This window comes from Myodes glareolus, chromosome 19 (genome assembly GCF_982192425.1).
Source record: "Myodes glareolus chromosome 19, mMyoGla1.1, whole genome shotgun sequence".
NCBI lineage: Eukaryota > Metazoa > Chordata > Mammalia > Rodentia > Cricetidae > Myodes > Myodes glareolus.
In genome coordinates this window covers 53,088,088-53,106,823 of record NC_142044.1, presented here as the reverse complement: position 1 = coordinate 53,106,823, position 18,736 = coordinate 53,088,088, and the positions used below count along the sequence as shown (strand labels likewise).

The following is an 18,736-nucleotide window of genomic DNA, read 5'->3' as shown; positions in this document are numbered from 1 at the left end:
GGCTGAAAGGCACCTAAGGAAATGCTCAACATCGTTAGCCATCAGAGAAATGCAAATTAAAACAACTCTGAGATTCCATGTTACACCTGTCAGAATGACAAAGATCAAAAACACTGATGACAACTTATGCTGGAGAGGATGTGGAGTAAGGGGAATGCTCCTCTATGGCTGATGGGAGTGCAAACTTGCACAGTTTCTTTGGAAATTAGTATGGGAATTTCTTAGAAAATTAGGAAAAAATTCTAGTTGAAGACCCAGAAATACCACTTTTGAGTACATACCCATTCATGCCACAAGGACATATGCTTAACTATGTTCATAACAGCATTATTGGTCATAACCAAAACCTGGAAACAACCTAGATGCCCCTCAACCAAAGAATGAAGAAAGAATATGTGGTACATTTACACAATGTGTATTTGTCAACAGCAAAAATAATAATGACATCTCAAAATTTGCAGGCAAGTGGATGGATCTAGAAAAAAAATATTGCATGAGGTAAACCAGACCCAGAAAGACAAACAAAATATGTACTTACTTGTAAGTTTCTTTTAGACATAAAGCAAAGAAAAACCAGTCTACAGTCCACAGCCCCAGAGAACCTAGACAACAAAAAGAACCCTAAGAGAGACATACATGGATCCAAACAGGAAGAAGAAAGAGACAAGATCTCTCGAGCAAATTGGGAGTGTGGGGCAATGGAAGAGGGTAGAGGGGTGAGGGGAGGTAGGGAGGAGAGTGGAGAAAAGTATATTGTGTAATAAAAACAGTAAAAATAAATTAATTAATAAAAACAATAAAGTATAAAAAAGAAAAAAGGACTTTCTGAGAAAGACAAACAAACAAAATTTCATGAAAATATAAAACCTCTATACATCAAAAGAAATTGTTTTCTAGCAAAGAGACAGCCTTCATTATGGAAGAAAAATCTTTGCCAAATGTCCATCTGACTGGGGGTTAACATGTAGAATAGACAAATAGCTAAAATACTGAACATCAAAAAACCAAACAGTCTAGTCAGTAAATGCTCCATGATACTAACCACTGAGCTCTTGAAAGGAAAAATACAAATGAATAGTGAATGTCTTCAAAGCTTTCAACACCCTCAATTACATGGTGAAATTCAAATGAAAACTACTCTGAAACTGTGTCTCATACCAGTCAAAATAGCTATTATCAGAAACCAAATTATAATTCTGGCAAGAATTTGGGGAATTGAACCCTTACTTTTAATTTTTAGGAGTATAAAACAATGTGGCATTTTTGGAAATCAACATTCTTAAGAATGTAAAAATATGTCTACTGAACCATCTATACCACTCCTGGTAACATACTTAGATTTCTGTATCCTCATATACAGATACTTGTCCAACAATGTTCATTAATGCCAGGAAATGAAACCAGTCCCGGTATCAAACAGTAGAGGAGTGGATAGTGAAGGTGAGGTCAGTATACATATTTGAATTTTATTGAGTTGAAAGAAAAATAAAAATTTCAGGAAAATAGACAGAACTGAAAAACATCATAGAGTGAGGTAACCATGACCAGATAAACAAAAATTAAATAAAATAAATCTAAGAATAAAGCTATTATCACTGAGAGGAGTTAAGTATAGACCAAAAAGTTTATCCAATATTCTCTGTGAAACCATCATGTCTCTTTGTTGAAATGGCAAAATATTTATACATTATTTAAGGACAGCTCTGGTTGTTGGATAGGGGATAGTTTGCAGTGAATACAGAAGTAGAGACAGATAACAGTTCAAAATCCTTGAGACAGTGTGCAACCAGGCCAAAGTCATCTGATGTGGTGGCAAGGAATTAAATCAGGCCAGTTGGAGTGGCCACAACACAACCGAAGCTGTGCCAAGTTTATTGAGAGCAATCAGAGTTTTTATACCTTCAAACAGAATATAATGGCCATTGCCAGGATCAATACAATTGTAGCTTCCAGGATACAGTGAAGTTTGGAAGTCATGCAAGGTACACAAGACTAATTAATCTCTAAGACTAACTGTCCTGTCAAGTTTCCATAGTTCCTTGACTATTAAGGGATCATATAGAGAAACACAAAACATCCTGAACACTTCACGGCCTGAGGTGGGTGCATCAGTCTCTCAAAAGCGCTGGAAGGCACATTGTGACCCAGGAGTCATGGTCCTGAGAAACCTATGACATAAGGCAGCTATTCCAGGCCAACCCCATGGTTCCGTGCACCCATGGGAATATGCTTTGAGATTAAAATTGGTAATTTAACAAGTAGTGATAAAAGAGGAACTGATTGATTTAAAAGGAAGTCACTATTATAGACCACTTCCCTTTATGGTTGGACCATAGTGGAGTGTAAAATTGCTTATTGGCAGGAGGTAGTCCAAATGGCCAACATTAGAGTGGGTATGGATGATGCTTATTATTAGATGGAAATTCTGAAGGACCTGTAAGTCTGTCAGATGTGTGACTCAAGAGAAGCTGTCTGCACTAACGTGACTCTGGGCTGATCACTTAGATTTAGAAGTCACCATTAAATAGGCTGGTTGTAAAGCCAATGTATAGTCAGTCTGTTTTGTAATGTATAATATAGTACTAGAGATAGCATCATTTATAAAGTACTACTTCTTCTCACTATAGGCTGGGAAATCCAAGACCAAAGTATCTTTTAATGAGGACCTTCCTGGTATATTAGGACACGGCAGGAAATGGAAGTGGGCATATCCCCACTTAATCCCCATTTCAGGAGAGAAGACTTCACGAACCTATAGCATTACATAACAACACTTGAATTTTTTTTAAATTTTTTTTTATTTTTGGTGCATTTTATTTTCTTCTTTTTTTTTTGTTTATTCAAGTATCCGAAAACACTCTTTCCACTTCCTCCCCTCCTCCCAATACCCTCCCGCTCCCCCCACTCCCTCTCCTCCTCCCTCACCATTCCCAAGAGCAGTCAGGGTTTCCTGTCCTGTGGGGAATCCAAGTTCCTCCCCCCTCCCTCCGGGTCCAGGAAGGTGAGCATCCAAACAGGCCAGGATCCCAAAAAGCCAGTCCATGCAGACGAAACAAGACCCAGTGCCATTGTCAATGGCTTCTCAGTCTTCATTTGGACCTTGGGGGCTCAGTCAGCCCCCATGTCAGCCACATTCAGAGAATCCAGTTTGATCAAATGCTTGTTCAGTCCCTGGCCTTGGTGAGCTCTCATTCGATCAGTCCCCTTGTATCGCGATGGATGGAGATAGAGACAACACTTGAATTTTAGAGAAGACACACTTGAATACAACAAAGACAAATGGCATCATCTAATAGAAGAGTTCCTAATGGGAGGTGAGAACCTAGAAGGATGCTCTGTAAAGGAGGAACTGAATGCCTGAGGGTATAAGTACAACAAAAAATGCAGTCAAGTATGGAGGCAAAAATCTAGAAAAGCAAGCTTCAGGAAGTGTGAAGTGATCAGCTTCTCCAGATAGGCTGAGAGGCTTAGTGAGGTAAGGGCTCCAAACCAGCACTGAGTTTAGAAACATAAAGTCTATGGCTGACATCCCCCAAAGCAATTTTCAGGGCCCTGTGTCAGAATATGGATTGACACAGATTTATAGATGATTAGCTAAAACCAGAATTTTAAGATCTGCGTGTTAATCTTCAGTAGAGTGAGTAGGGTATACTCAGCTCCACAGCTACCCATGAGAACCAGACCTGTTAGGGTGTTAGTGGCTCCTGAGTTGATGGACTGTAGACTGCCAGTTCAATGGAACCTCCACTCAGAAACTTCACTCTTGCCATCTAGTTTCCTTGTTGGTACAGATTTGGGCTGAAGTTCAAACGAGGGGTGGGCAATGGGGAACATGGATAACAGTGGAGTTCTTTTTGAGTGTCATGACTAGCTCAAGACTTTCCACTTGGTTAGGAAACTGTTCTAGCTCCAGAAGTGGGGAACTGTGAGTGTCCAGTGTAGCCAGAGGCTGTTCATTCCTTCCAGACTGCCTGGACCCTAAATAATTACACAGAAGCTATATTATTTAAAACACTGCTTGACCAATAGATTAAACATATTGCTAGCTAGTTCTTATGTCTTAAAGTAACCCGTTTCTATTAACCTGTGTACTGCCACGTGGTTGTGGCCTACCAGGAAGGTTTCAGCCAACATCTATCACCTGCGGGGGTTCCATGGCTTCTTTCTGACTTCACCTAGTCTCTCTCTCTCTCTCTCTCTCTCTCTCTCTCTCTCTCTCTCTCTCTCTCTCTCTCTCTTTCTCTCTCCATCTCAGTTTGGATTTTCCATCTAGGTTTACTCTGGTAAGCCATTGGCCAAAAGCAGCTTTATTCATTAACCAATAAATGCAACACATATACAGAAGGACTTCCCATATCAGTCCAGATTCTTCTGGACCATGGCTATAGCTGCTACTGAGTGTGTGGCTGTCTGAACACAGGAGGAGTCTCCATAGATGGCCTGTTATGGACCATGTACCTGGAGACTCTCTCTTTTCAAGAAAACATGTTTCAATGAATTTACAACTGTGTATCCTGGAAGCTACAGTGAGCAGCTGCTGGCCTTTTCCTGAGACTCACCTTAGGCATCCTTTCTATTGGGCTTACACAAAGTGAATGGCTTTCTTCTTTGTTTGGGTTATTTTATTCTGGTGTTTTGAAACAGGGTCTTACTATGTAGTTCTGGCTGGCACGGGACTCACGCAGAGCCGCAGGTCTCTCTGCCTCTGGGTGCTGGAATTCAAGGCGTATTCTACCATACTTGGGTGCATAGCTTCTTTTGAATGATGCTCTGCTTCTTAGCAGCCATTCTCTGCATAATCTCAGCTTCCAGCTCCCTCCTTTGCTGATAAGAGGGCTTTTCCAAGTCGTTTTGCTCTCCTTTTTTCCTCTCTTGACTCTCACTATAAATCTGGCTTCAAATACTCATCAGAAACCATCCTATGGCACAAGTGTATGATGTCTTAGAATTTTAGCCACCCAAATAATTAGTCCATTATTTTGGAATTCAGTCTCATTTATGGCATGGATAAAATGTAGATAAATCATGTTCTAGGATGTAATAGAAATGACCTCAGGTCCAATTTCCAGTGTAATTCTTACAAGAACTTTTACTATCCACATGTCTATCAGTATTCTGGTCTTCTGAGTTCCCACCACTAAGCTTTGTTTACAGTACTCAAAATCTTCTCTAGTGGGCATATCCAAACTCTGCCATGTTCCCCCCACAACCTGGTTCTTAAGGCCTAAGTACCCTGTGTCAGGCTTAGTCACAGCAAGAGCCCCATTCTTTGACATCGTCTCTTGTGATCAAAATTTCTTACATGAGCAACCTAGAGAGGAATTCGTTTCTTTGGCTTACTGTTCATTGTGGCCAGGAGACAGGCAATGCAGGTATTTCAAATCAGGGCAGTCAGCAAGCAGATAAAAAGGACACATGAAGAAAGTAAGGGAATGGAATAAAATGTCCCCAAGGTTCTGTCTCCTGTGACATTAGTTGTCCACTAGATTCACCTCCCGAATTTTCTAAAACCTTTCAAAATTGTCTCACAAGCTGGAGAACGACCGTTAGCCACATAAGCCTTCTGAAGGGGCACCCTTCATATACGAGCAGCAATGGTTGGATTAGAGTTTGTCTATGTGATACGAGCCATGATATAAAATATTGTCCAGGGGCAAATTGTTTCACTGTGAGGGAGAGATTAGTTGGCCAGAACCCAAATAAATACTTTCTCATAAGTATTTTATATAATCATTTGAACACAAAGTTTAAGAAAGCCCCTGGCGTTCACATTGAATGGATGAGCGTGATTCTTCATTTTCCTATTAAAATGATAATACTTCGAACGTTAATAAAAATAAGTTCTCTAGCAAGACAGCCTGCCTGCTTGATTGCATAATAGATTCACAGCTAAGGTTAAAATGCCCTCATTAAAATGACAGCTGGAGGTGAAGGCCATTAGCTGAGGGTGAAAGCTATTGGGATGGGTGCATTTGCGCTGTTTTCAGGAGCGCTGTCTAGAGGCTTGCCTTCAGACTTAAAGGAAACGGGACCAGAGTGCACTTTTGTTCCCTGATTTCTACTCCCTCAAGATGCAGAAAAATATTTTTCTAAGCTGAAGTACTCCCTAATTTTTAGAAGTGTAAAAGATTGGTAGGTCTGAATGGGATTAAGCAATGTTTGTGCTGTAAGTGTGGAATAGATTATAAGAAACTTCTTTCTTCAACATGACTAATAGGACTTGCTGTGTGAGAGGGCTGTTTCCTATAAAAGTCAAGGATAAGAACTATGGATATTTGGCTCCTCTATTTAAGAATTCATTTTATCTGTCTGACTTTCTGAAAATTTTTTACTTTAAAAAGTAAATTTATGTATTCATGGATTCTTTTTTTGTGGTTTTTGGTTTTGATTTTTTTTTTCTCTTTCTTTTTTTAGACAGGGTTTCTCTGTGGAACAGTTCTAGCTATCCAGGGAACTAGCTTTTGTAGACAAGGCTGGACTCAAACTCACAGAGATTCACCTGCCTCTGCCTCCCAAGTGCTGGGTTTAAAGACATGAACCGCTATTGCCCAGCTATAGATTCTTTAGATTAGAGAAGAATTTGGTTTTCCAGTTAGCAGAAGAGAGGGTGATGTACTGCAATTTGTGTGATGCAGGGTAGCTGAGTTTGGAATGAACCCAAACTCATATTGATTTCATCCCGGGGTGGTTTGCTCTTTAGGCACTTCTCTCTGGGGCTTAGTTGATCAAATCAACTGGGTATTTATTGCTCACTTTTTAAAGGAACATTGACACTGATACTTTGGTTTTAACCTCTGTGACCTTTCTGTTTCTTATCTGTAGTTTGGAAGAACTGAAGTGATTGATAATACTTTGAATCCTGATTTTGTAAGAAAATTTATTCTGGACTATTTCTTTGAAGAAAGAGAGAATCTTCGTTTTGACTTGTAAGTTCTCCTATGACATGACGTTCTAAACATGATTTTTAGAGACTACCTGAGTATCACAGTCTGGACTGAGTAGATTGCCCTGAGTACCTGGCTGTTCCATTGGAAGGTATCTTTACTCTGTTCGGCCAGAGGTTGAAGCGCCGTACTGAATATCACTTTTCCTTTTTAATACTGTTTTAAAAATATGATTTAAATAGATTAGTGGACAGCTTAGTCATGTTGGGGATTCATGTGGGCTTTCTCTCAAACCTACCTATACTCCAGTGGGCACCTTCAAGCTCAGAGTACTTTAAGAGAACATGTTCAGCATAATGGCTAGTGATAGACGGCTCACTTCCCCCCATGGCCTGCTAGCCTACCACTGTATGTCTGCCTCATGATGACTCCCCTTGAGCCCTTGATGCTTCATAGATATATATGACTTTTTTCTTATAAGATTTGTGCATTGGTGTTTTGCCTGATGAGGGTGTCAGGTACCCTGAACCTGGAGGCACAGACAGTTGTGAGCTGCCTTTAAGTGCTGGGCCTAAGGTGATATAACTAGCATTTTTTGTGTATTTTACATATTTTTCTATATTGATATTGAATCAAGCATATTAAAGTACTGTTACCAAGGTCAACTTCCCGTCCACAGAAAGCATGAAGCCAGTTTTTTACTATGTGTAATATAATATAGTGTTTGCTTTATATATCAAAATGATGAATGCTTATGAATATTAAGAATATTTTAAGAGGTTAATGCTTTGTTCAAATCATTGAAACAATCGTGAAAACCCATTGGTACTTAAGAATAGTTTTTCATAACAAAAACTGGCACCTTATTTGGAAGAACCCTAATTTCCCTCCTAATATAAAATAAGTTCTTTACTGTTAGCAATTGTATTTATTTTACTTTGAAATCTATGTAATATATATATATATATATGCATATATAATATATTTCAGAATATATGAAAACCATGTAAAGAATCTGTAATGCTTTTTTTAAAGGGTATCAAATATTCATCAGATTTAGCAAACAAAATTTATAATGTTCACATTAAGTTTTTGTTTTCACAAAACTTGTTTCCAAATAATCAAATGAGGGGGGGAAAAGATGAAAGTGGAGAGTAATAGTGACTTCTCCCTTGACCATGGAGGCTGCAGTGTTGTTAGCACCCAGTGAAGACCCTGTGAGCACGGCTCACTGCCCCACTCGTCCAGAACTTACTGCAACTGGTTTTGAAATGCTTCTTCTCTTCTCATTGTGCGCCCTTAACTTTTCCACGTTGACTTTATTGTAAAAGAAGTTATTTTTCCCTGATTCTTTGCTGTTTCCCTTTTCTTTCTCTCTTCCACATCCATCTATATTATTCTCTTTCACTTAAAAGTAGTAAGCATTTATTATAAATGTAAGGTGATGTAACTATTTGAATGAGAAGAATACTATTATTTCAATTTAAAAAGTTGTAATTGGTTCAGTGTGTCAACCATCAGAGCTTAGTTAGACATTGATGTGTATGTGGGAATGGGAACAAATTTTTCAGATATTTTCTTCTGTCTAAGTTTTCACATACTTTTTTCTATGCCACAGAATAGCTGTACATTTCATTTATTTCTAGGGTTACATAATTTTTTTTATTGTAAGAATAAAATGTATTTCACCATTTATTGATGTTCATTGCCACTGACTGTTCTGCTACAGGTAACCTGGAGCAGTATCACTGATTGCAATGGAGTGGGCATTTATTATTGCTCTGATTTGCATTTTTGAACATAAAGTATTAGAGTCAAATTTCAGTATGAAAGAAAGCATACAAGAGCACCCATTCTGTGTTCTGATTTGTTAAAACTACCCTGGGGGATGTACCGTCTTTGTTCTTTCTCTGAACTCCTGTTTTTTGTAGCTCTGACTGTTTGAATCATTTCCCTGGTGTTCTGGTTGTTGTCTGCTGACAGGCACCCATGACCCTTACAGGTGACAGCTTACACGTTTTCTCCTCTACTGTCACACTTTATCCCCTTTACTGGCATTTTGGGTTCATGTCATTACCCAGTACCCATTGCTGTGACTGTTTCAGACAGCAGTTATGGCAGCATGACAGGAAATAGGAAGGAACTAAGGCCACACACTGTTACTTCAACTTCCTAGACATTACAGGTCTTATAGAAACCAAATAATCCTTTAGCCACAAAGATGCTCTGTAATATTAATAGCACTTCATTAAAATGTCAGATTTTTTCTGTTTTTTTTTTCAAAAAAAGAAAGCAAACTATCTTCAAGTAACATCTCAATTTTATATATTTGAATAACTAAAACAAGGAGGGCTAGAAAGGGTTAACTGCAGATCTGAAGGAAAGCAACACACACATTCTCTCAGTTCCTGTGCTTTTCTAATGGCATTTAATTCTGTTGGTTCATTTTACTGAAATGTCTCATAAAATACTTTCAATTTGATAGTAGGCTGTTTTTTATACTGCAACTTTTCTCAAGTAAATCAAGCAGGGAAGACTTCATTACTTACATATGTGTGTATAATGCACATGACTGACTTAAAAATTCTCATCTAAGTGGATTGCTTGTAAATAAAAAAAAGTATGCTAATTTTAGAAAATTTAGAAAATAATGAATGGACTGAAATAAAGAATCATAGGAAAAATCATGTGTGGTCCCCAACTCCCATTACCCAGCTAGCTGAGAAGACTCCATTCAACGCACTGACACCAACAGCTGTTTGAGGAAGCCCTTTCTTAGCACAGCAGTGTGTGATGGCCAGCAAATGATTGCAAGGATCATCCCCCCACCCCCATAGCACACTGGTGTGAAGTGGCCAGCCATCATCCTCTCAATAGCACACTGGTGTGAAGTGGCCAGCCATTATCCTCCCTATAGCACACTGGTATGAAGTGGCCAGTCATCATCCTCCCCATAGCACACTGGTGTGAAGTGGCCAGCCATGATCTCCCCATAGCACACTGGTGTGAAGTGGCCAGCCATCATCTCCCCATAGCACACTGGTGTGAAGTGGCCAGCCATCATCTCCCCATAGCACACTGGTGCGAAGTGGCCAGCCATCATCTCCCCATAGCACACTGGTGTGAAGTGGCCAACCATCATCTCCCCATAGCACACTGGTATTAAGTAACCAATTAATAACTGCAAATGGTTTTCTGAATTGTTTTGGGTTTAGTTGATTTCTGCTGATGTACTCTTCTTCCTGTGACAAAATATCTTAGAAAGCAATTAAGGGAGAAGGGATTTTTTTTGGCTCATAATTCAGAGGAATGCTGTCTGTCTTCTTATGGATGGCATGTTAGCACAGCAGTTTGGTCTCTGATGCTGGCCGGAAGCAGAGACAGGAAGTTCTCATCTGTAGTTTCCCTTTCACTCTTGGCTTTAGTTCAGGGTCCCATGCCATGGAATCAGGCCCCACACATTCAGGAAGGATCTTCTTACCTCCTGGGTTAAGCCTGAGTAGACACTCTCAGAAGCACAGGACGAGGTGTGTCTCCTAGGTGACTGCAAGTTCAGAACGAGGATTCACCAACACTTCTGACTGAACAGAGTCAGATAAAAACAACTAAAGCACAGCTCTGAGCATCTATTCTCTAGAACTCCACGGAGGAACTCTTGCTTGGTGTGCTGGAGTTCCTGGATTTAGTGCCCAGCACCACAAAAGAAAGTGTATTGTCTCAACAATGGGATGTTATGGAACATGGTTCAATTTTTCATTTCACAGAGAAAATGTAGAAGAAAAGGGAAGGAAAGATGGATGATAGAGTAAGATAAATGATAGATAGCTAGATAGATAAATAGGCAGATGATAGTCAGACAGACAGACAGGTAGACAGACAGACAGACATTCAAACAGGCAGACAGATATATAGAGAGAAATAGAAAGAGAGAGAGAGAACCTGCCTGTATTCCTGATACCACTGGTCCATACTGTTACTATTCTGATTATGTGCCTTTTGCTATTCTGATTGTGATTGGCCTTTCATATGTACTTAATATTTATCAGTTTTACATCATAAAATCCCCTTGTTTCTACAATATGTGTAAACTTTTCTGTTAATTTTTATTTTTTCCAGCACTCTAATAATACAGTTGTCTCACAAATACACTATTGGTGTAGTTGAAAACTCTATTGTTGGTAGAAAAGGCTGCCTGTACCACAGTGACTCTGAGAAAGGCATGGAAGTGCCCAGCCACTGTGAGGGATGTGCCAGGGTGTAGGAGAGAGTGGATAGGATCCGTTCTGTTCTTTCATTCCCATGAAGCCTGAAACCCCAAAAGAGATTCATGAGTATAGTTTGACTGGCCCATAAAGTATTTCTTGATCAGTTAGACGGCTGTAATCATGAAGAATGTAACATTAACACTCCTTTGCGTTGAAGGACTTCAACATTTTTGTGGGACAAATCAATCATTTTATTTCTTCTTATTGTTCCAATGTGTCCCTTTTGATCTTCTCCACTGGGTAAGGACAATGTAAAGTTCTAATTTCATGGACTTTCAACCACTTTTGTTTAGTAGACGAACAAAATAAGATGGTTTATTTATTTGTCAGGGATCTTTACTTTTAAGCATTCTTTACTTTTTCTCCTCTCATTTGTTCCAGGATTTCCAAGGCAGAAAGAAGCCCAGGAAGGGAGAGGGTGTTGGTAGTTGGAGATGTTGGCTTTAACCCTCCCCAAAAATCTAGAGTTTCCCCAAACACCAGCCTAGGAACACTGAAACCCTCTTGTTCTCCTAGTGAGTGACCCAGAATGAAGCTGTCTCAGCTCACAGAAAGCACTTCCTAACACTTTTCTTGATGTTCTCCTTTACTGGTGCCTTACGGGTGGGTATGCCATCTCTGGCCAGGCAAAATTTGTCTTTGCCAATTGCACCCCATGATCTTGGAGAGTAAAAGGAAACTCCCCTTCTCTCCTTTAATCCTGCCCAGGAGGGAATGGTCTGTCCCTTTAGGAATTCTAGACTGGTCACTAGTTACTAGACTGGTCACTGGGCTGTGTACTGGTTTGACTCCATCAGTAGCTCTTGAGCTGTGCATCATGGGATACTTAGAATAAGATTCCACTTTGGATGATAGCTGCAATTCTATAAATATAGAAATAACAGTAGCCAATATCTGTTCCTCTTTGTTAGAAATGTAACTTTTAAGATTCACTCAAGTGAAACATTTTCAGTTTATCTTTCTCAGCTATGTTTCTTCACAGAAGAAAGCATCACGATCAATGATAGGGAGAAAGAAAAAAAGGGAAAGGGAAAAGGGAAGTGCTGCATTGTATGCTTGTTCTTCCCGGTATAAACATTATGCCCAATGTACCCAGTGTGCCCAATATGCCCTGTATTTCTGAAAGTTCATGACTCTCATTGGCATTCTGGGATTAATAGTTACACTGGGTACATAGGATATGTTGGGTATAGTGATAATAATGGATACACTGGGCCCACAGACACACTGGTACACTCAATGGATTCTTTCTTTTCCTCCTATTATTAACAAAAATGTTTTGTTTTTTTGCAAAGATTCTACTGGGATAAGAGTAAACTTGAACCTTAAAAGGTGGCCTTGATTTTTGGTAAGAAGTTATGCATGAGTGTGAAAGGGTTTGGTTTCGACAAGGACTGGTGTCAGGGCAATATTATCTTACTAAAGAGTCTGAACACTGAGGTTATTTTGGTCATGTCCATAAACTCCAGTTCATGGCGTCATTCTGAATTCTCTCTAGGAGACCACGCATGTCCAGTAGTGACTGGCTAAAACCAAAGCTTATCATATTCCCATGTAAATTCCTGTTTACAAAATTCGTTTCTGTTTACATAAAACACAACTTTTCTAAGTCCTGTGATGGGGAAAAGTAGATTCTGTTGTTCCAGTGAGTTTTCACTCTTTAATGATCACATCTAAGCTATTATATAAGAATTATAATGTGTATAATATGCATAGCCTGTTAATAAGACCCGCTTATGTTTGATATCCAGAGAAGAATCCTCCATTTTAAAGAGATTTTGAAGTTGCTTGAGAGGCACTGAAATACCACTGATTGAAAGAAAAGATAAATTTGTAACTTCTCAACAATGGGCTTTATAAGTGACCCAAAAGTCTTAATTACATCATAGCATTATTTTGAAATTAAAAATGTGTTCCTTTTAATGTCCCATTGGTTTTTTGTTCAAATTAATTTTTATGTTTGTGTGTTCTAGGAAATATTATTTTAGCTGTATTTTGTAGAAATAATTTGAATTTTACACTTTAATTTTTCAGATATGATGTTGATTCAAAGAGTCCCAATTTATCCAAACATGTAAGTTCATATTTTTATTATTATATATGTTTTATGGTTATTTGTTATTATATTTATGCTCATTTGATAATTTAAAAATTATATGCCCAGACTGTTGATATGATATGGTTTTCATAAAAAGTAATATTTTTAAGGAATGCTGGAATCCTATTTAGAAGGAACTTTTTGAAAGAAAGTACCTTCAATAGATACATGGGTCAGTGTTTCTATTTCATTTATTTAAGAAGTGGGTCTATTATATATCAGGTTGAGCACTCTGTAACAGTGAACCAGGTTGTCCTAACTGACTCTATTTTGGAGACATTGTGAAGCACATGGGTTCCAGGCAGAGCCATGCCCTGCTCCCCTAGCTGTTCACCAGAATTTCCTTTCATGCTGGTTTCTTAAGAGTGTAAGGCATTCTCATCTTCAGGTCAAGATGTGCCCGTTTCCCCAGTCTCCAGACCATAGCTGAGAAGATGAGAGTGAGGTACTCGGGCAAATACTAATTTATCTGCTCATTATTGACATGAAAGACTAAAATTAGATCAAACCAAGGAGCAAGGTCCGTTGGCTGTGTTTCTGCTGCTGTGGTAGATAAAATGTCTTGACAAACAGCGAGGTAGAGTAGAAAGGGGCTTGTTTTGACTTGCAGTTCTATAGGGAATGGCAAGAGCTGGCGGCAGGAGCCTGAAGCAGGCTGAGCAGCCAGGAAGTGAGTGATTGATCACATTATACCACACGCTATACCACACGCAGGGAGAGAGGGGAAGTGGACACCAAACTGTGAAATACTAATGGCTGTTAGGATGCAGCAAACTTATGAAAAGAGGTCAGTGGGGCTCAAAGTGAAATCTGAATCCACCCCTGTAGGATCAGCAGCCCAAAGTGGGAGGGCAGCTAGATGCATTCTTTCTTGAGTGCTATAAATAGAGTAGCTGGGCATATGATATCCATTGTAGCGTAGAGAGAGGGTGTGTGATTCAAAGGAGAGAGAAAGTTAGGAACCAGTCACAATCTAAAAGACAGATTTGGGTAGTTAAAACATCACTTCCTTTAGTTCACAAAAGGAGGTATAAAATTTCATTGTGTATAATAAAGAACAGAGTGAAATCATGTTAAGAAATATGAAAAGAACCATCTACATGGTGACTTTTCTATAAGTTAAAAAAGTTCTGTAATATGTTGTTTCCTTCCCATCAGTAAAGGTCATTGAAGTGACCATGCTATGAGCTTTTTATGATGGGTGTGCAGCATTGTGATGGGGCATTGAGGATGTGCTGTTCTCTATTATAGGCTCATAGCACTGTGCCTGGGCATTGTGAATGTTTTCAGTCTATGACAGGCTCACAGCATCACAATTGGACATAGTGAATGTGTTGCTTTCTTTGATGGGTTCATAGCATTGTGCCTGGGCATCGGGAATGTATGTGTTTGCAAAACTTGCTATTGTAAATTTTCTAAATATTCTTGGAAGAACCAGGAAAAGAACCATAGCTTCTAGGAGTGGTTGTTCCGTTAGAAAGAAGGAGTAGAATCTACTCATTCACATGGACCAGGATCATCCCAAAGATGTAAGGCAAAGCTTGGCTTTCTGGTCAGGTGCTGGGAACTGGAGAGTGGGTGGCGGCAAGCACTGTTTTCTCTCTTCTTTCCTGTCCCTCTGAGAACACATGATCATTTTATTATTTACCTTTTCTAAGCTTCCATTCTCCAATGACCATAAGTCCATGTTTACCCATTATCATATTTCATTGGAAAGAGTTCTCCCATCCTTTCATTGGACATAGATTGAGTTACCATTTACCTGGGAAATAATTTCTGCACTTCTTGATTGTTACTTTGTTTTAGTACACACTACTCTTCAGAGATGTATGTAATACATGAGCAGTTAGACACATGACCATGGGGATGAGTGTTTGGAGGATTTGTATGAAGGCGTTAAAATGTAGTCCTTATCATGGTAGATGCCTTGCATTCAAAGAAGAAAATATATAGGGTATATGTACCTCAGACATGACTGAATATATCTTCCTTCAATAAACAGGAATATTAGATATTATGATATCATATAAAATATATGCCTTCTGAAATGTGTGATTGAATATATTTTTTCAAATGTTTAATTTACAGAAAAAAATGTTTTTCTACCTCCTTACAAAATGATTTCATGCTTCTCTCATCCCAAAATGCTTTGTGGGATTGAAAAGATGACTCGGCACTTAAGAGTATATACTACTCTTGCAAAGGAACTGATTTCTGTCTCCAGCACTCACATTGGGTGGCTCACAACCCATTGTAACTCCAGTTCCTTGGGGATCAAGGTCCTTTGTTCTCTGTAGCACCTGTACTCACATACGTATACTTCCACACAGATACATACGTGCATACATACATACATACATACATACATAAGACAGACATGTCATTAAAAGTGATATTTTCTAAAATTCTCATTTTAATTTGATACTTCTTTAACCACATAGATCGTCTTCTACCCTCTGTTTCTCATCATTCATCTTTACTGGCCATCCTGGATTCCATCCTGATTTCTTTCTTTACTTTGCTCGTTACAACTAACTTGATTCTAGTTTTTATTTCTAAAACTACTCTGGCGTGATCAAGATAGTGACCACTTCCCAGTAGTCATCGTATGCATCCTTATTCTTCTGTGCAGAACTCACCCTTGTCCACAAGGAAATACTAATTTCCCCTAAACTGCATGGGAAGGGAGCCTTCCCCTCTAGACTCATCAAAATCGAAAGTTTCTCTTCTGCTTCCCAGGTCTTAATATCAACGTCTTTCGTTTCTTGTTTTTTAATTTTTATCTCAGCTCACTGTATAAAAGTTTCTTCAGCATAGCACTCACATTTCTATACCTTATGAGATTTTGGAGTGTCTGATTTTGAACTCACGAACAAACCCAATATTCAATTGCTTATTAAATATTTTCCAGTAGATATTCTCCTGAAATCTAAAATTAAATGCCTATAGTTCATTATCTTTCTGGTGATGTCTCTATTCTCTGGGAACCTGATTCCTTCTCAATTCTCTCACAGTTTTAGTGTGCTGTTGAAATCTTTCCAACTAATATACATTTGGCAAATGTTCAGTCTTGATCATGCCAAAGGAATTCTTTCTGTCTTATTGCCTTTCTTGCTGGTTCTCTTTGCCTTTCTCCTTAAATACTGTTTAGCTTCTTAGATTCCACACAGTTCATATTATCTAAATAATCTTCATTACTATATAATATATTCAAAATATATTCTGGAGCCAGCAGATGGTTCAGTAAGTAAAGGTGCTTGCTGTTAGCCTGATACCGTGAGTTTGCTGCCTCGTGCCCACATCTTTAAGGAAAGAATCAACTCCCACACATTTTCCTCGGATCCCCACCCATGACCTCCACACATGCACACCCAAGCACATACACATGTTTGCACATCACACAAAACAAATGCAAATGCATGTGCATGCATGTGCACACACACAGAATAAGTCCAATTAGAAATTTAAAAAGTGTATGTTCAGTAGACACCGCAAATGAGTCAATAAATGCCTGAGCTTCTGAGTGGGTAAGGCATGCCCAAAGCAGAAAGATAAGTGGGTTTGAATTATTATCAAAATTGCTAAGATGATTGCCTTGGATTTCTTAGAAATTAATAATAACAAAAACTCTTTCTTATTTGAAAGCTTTGAAGTACAGATTTTAGGTAAAAAGCACATAGGGCCTCCAACTCTAAGCAATTTATGACACATTTCGAAGAGGAGCCAATCAGTAAGCTAGGTCTATCCCCAGAGAGATGATTCCTTAATAGCAGAGTTGTCTACCTGCCAGCTGTGCAGAGTGAAATACAAATCAGTACAAATCAGAGTCCTTTAGAAAGCACATCTAAGTGCACAATCCCCATGTGGAGTGGACTCACTTATTTGTTTTTGCAAAAGAGACTTGGTAACAAATCATTTCTTAGAAACAGATTTTAAAATCTTTTGTTTTTAAATTTTAATTATTGATAATTTTGGAAGAACCTCCCTTTTAGGATGATTTTGTCTGACCTCTGATAGTTAAGGATCTTGGGTTATATATCTGTTATAGCAGATTGTGGTGGCACATACCTTTAATTCCATCCCTCACGAAGTAGAAATGGGTAGATCTATCTGACTTTAAGGCCAGGTTGTTCTACGTAGCAAGTTCCAGACTAGCCAGGGACACACAGTGAGATTCTAACAAACAAACAAACAAACAAAAGTCATAATAATATCAGGGGAAATAGAGATAGAAAGTAAACCTGTAGCTTTGGTTTGGAATATTATTATAAGAAACTCCAACAGAATTTTAATAAGTCTATCTGGCAGTTGGAACACTTCCAGAGGGGAAATAACTGGTTCTATGTGAAGGGTGATGAAATCCAGGTCTTATTTCATCATGTGATTGATTCTCATTATGGTTCTATGGATTGATATTTTGTTAAAGTATTTTCTTCCACAGATGTTAGGTAGTGAGAGTAAAATATAACATTCTTTAAGGCACTTGTGAGCCCAGTCATCTTAATATTGTTTGTAGAACAACATTCCATATTTTAATTTGCATAATTTAATTCAATCAGCTCAGCAATTCACAGAAGGGTTAATGATAAGCTCATAGTTGGTATATGTAGCACAAATAATAAAAACTCAGAGGCAGATAGTGGGGTTCAACCTGAAGATCAGAAAAGCAAAGCAGGCAGCCATTGGCTCTTGCCTTTTCCTCAGACCAAAAATGGCTGATCCTACCTCCATGAATCCTCAGATTAAGACTGAGAGAGACCTGTCTACTCCCATGTTCTATTCCTTTCGAGTTCTGAAATTAAAGGCATGCACCATCACTGCCCAGTCTCTATGGCTAGCTAGTGTGGCTGCTTCGCATTGATTTTCAGGCAAGCATTGTTTAATAAAACACAAACAATATACCACTATATTTCTCCTTTTTGTCCAAAATAAAAGTGGTATAACTAACATAAGAAAAATTAAATACAATAAGTAAAATAATTGTAATATATCTAGGCAATAAGTACATCAACAATGTCTAGTCCATTTGTTTGACAAATTCAGAGAAAACACTTCATTGTCTATCCTTTGAGTTCCATGTCTTGTATGTAATTTATTTTCTTCATAACTTGTTTTCTGTGTCTGGTAGACAAGGAAACTATAACTATCTAGTCTTCAACTCTCTCAGAGACTGGCTGAGCAGTTGGCTGGTATTTCTGGACAGTCACTCAAAGTTTTTCTGCAATATTGGGGCATCCATCTTCAGCCTAAAGGTTTATCATATCTGACAGACTTTTCTGTAAAGAAGGATATTCTGAAGGGCTGTCTCTTATAGATTAGGCTGGCCTTAAACTCAATAGATCCACCTTCCATATTTCCTTTTAACAACAGTACAGTATTCCAAGGACTGGTTGTTTCTTCAATATGCTGAGACTTTATTTGCTACTGTACCATCTGTTCTAAAGCCTGCAGTTTCTTTGTTGTTAAAAACCATTGCTTAACTCATATAG

At 38.6% G+C, this 18,736-nt stretch overlaps 1 protein-coding gene across 2 annotated transcripts in view; it reads left to right on the top strand.

Annotated features, from left to right (window-relative positions):
• Cpne8 (copine 8) overlaps nucleotides 1-18,736 on the top strand; it is a 162,408-nt gene that overhangs the window by 14,536 nt on the left and 129,136 nt on the right. For both annotated transcript variants that reach the window (XM_087899191.1, XM_087899190.1), the window contains exons 2-3: nucleotides 6,823-6,926; nucleotides 13,184-13,223. In XM_087899191.1, the coding sequence (XP_087755317.1) occupies nucleotides 13,186-13,223 (38 nt within the window). In that variant the 5' untranslated portion in view covers nucleotides 6,823-6,926; nucleotides 13,184-13,185. The remainder of the gene's footprint in view (nucleotides 1-6,822; nucleotides 6,927-13,183; nucleotides 13,224-18,736) is intronic.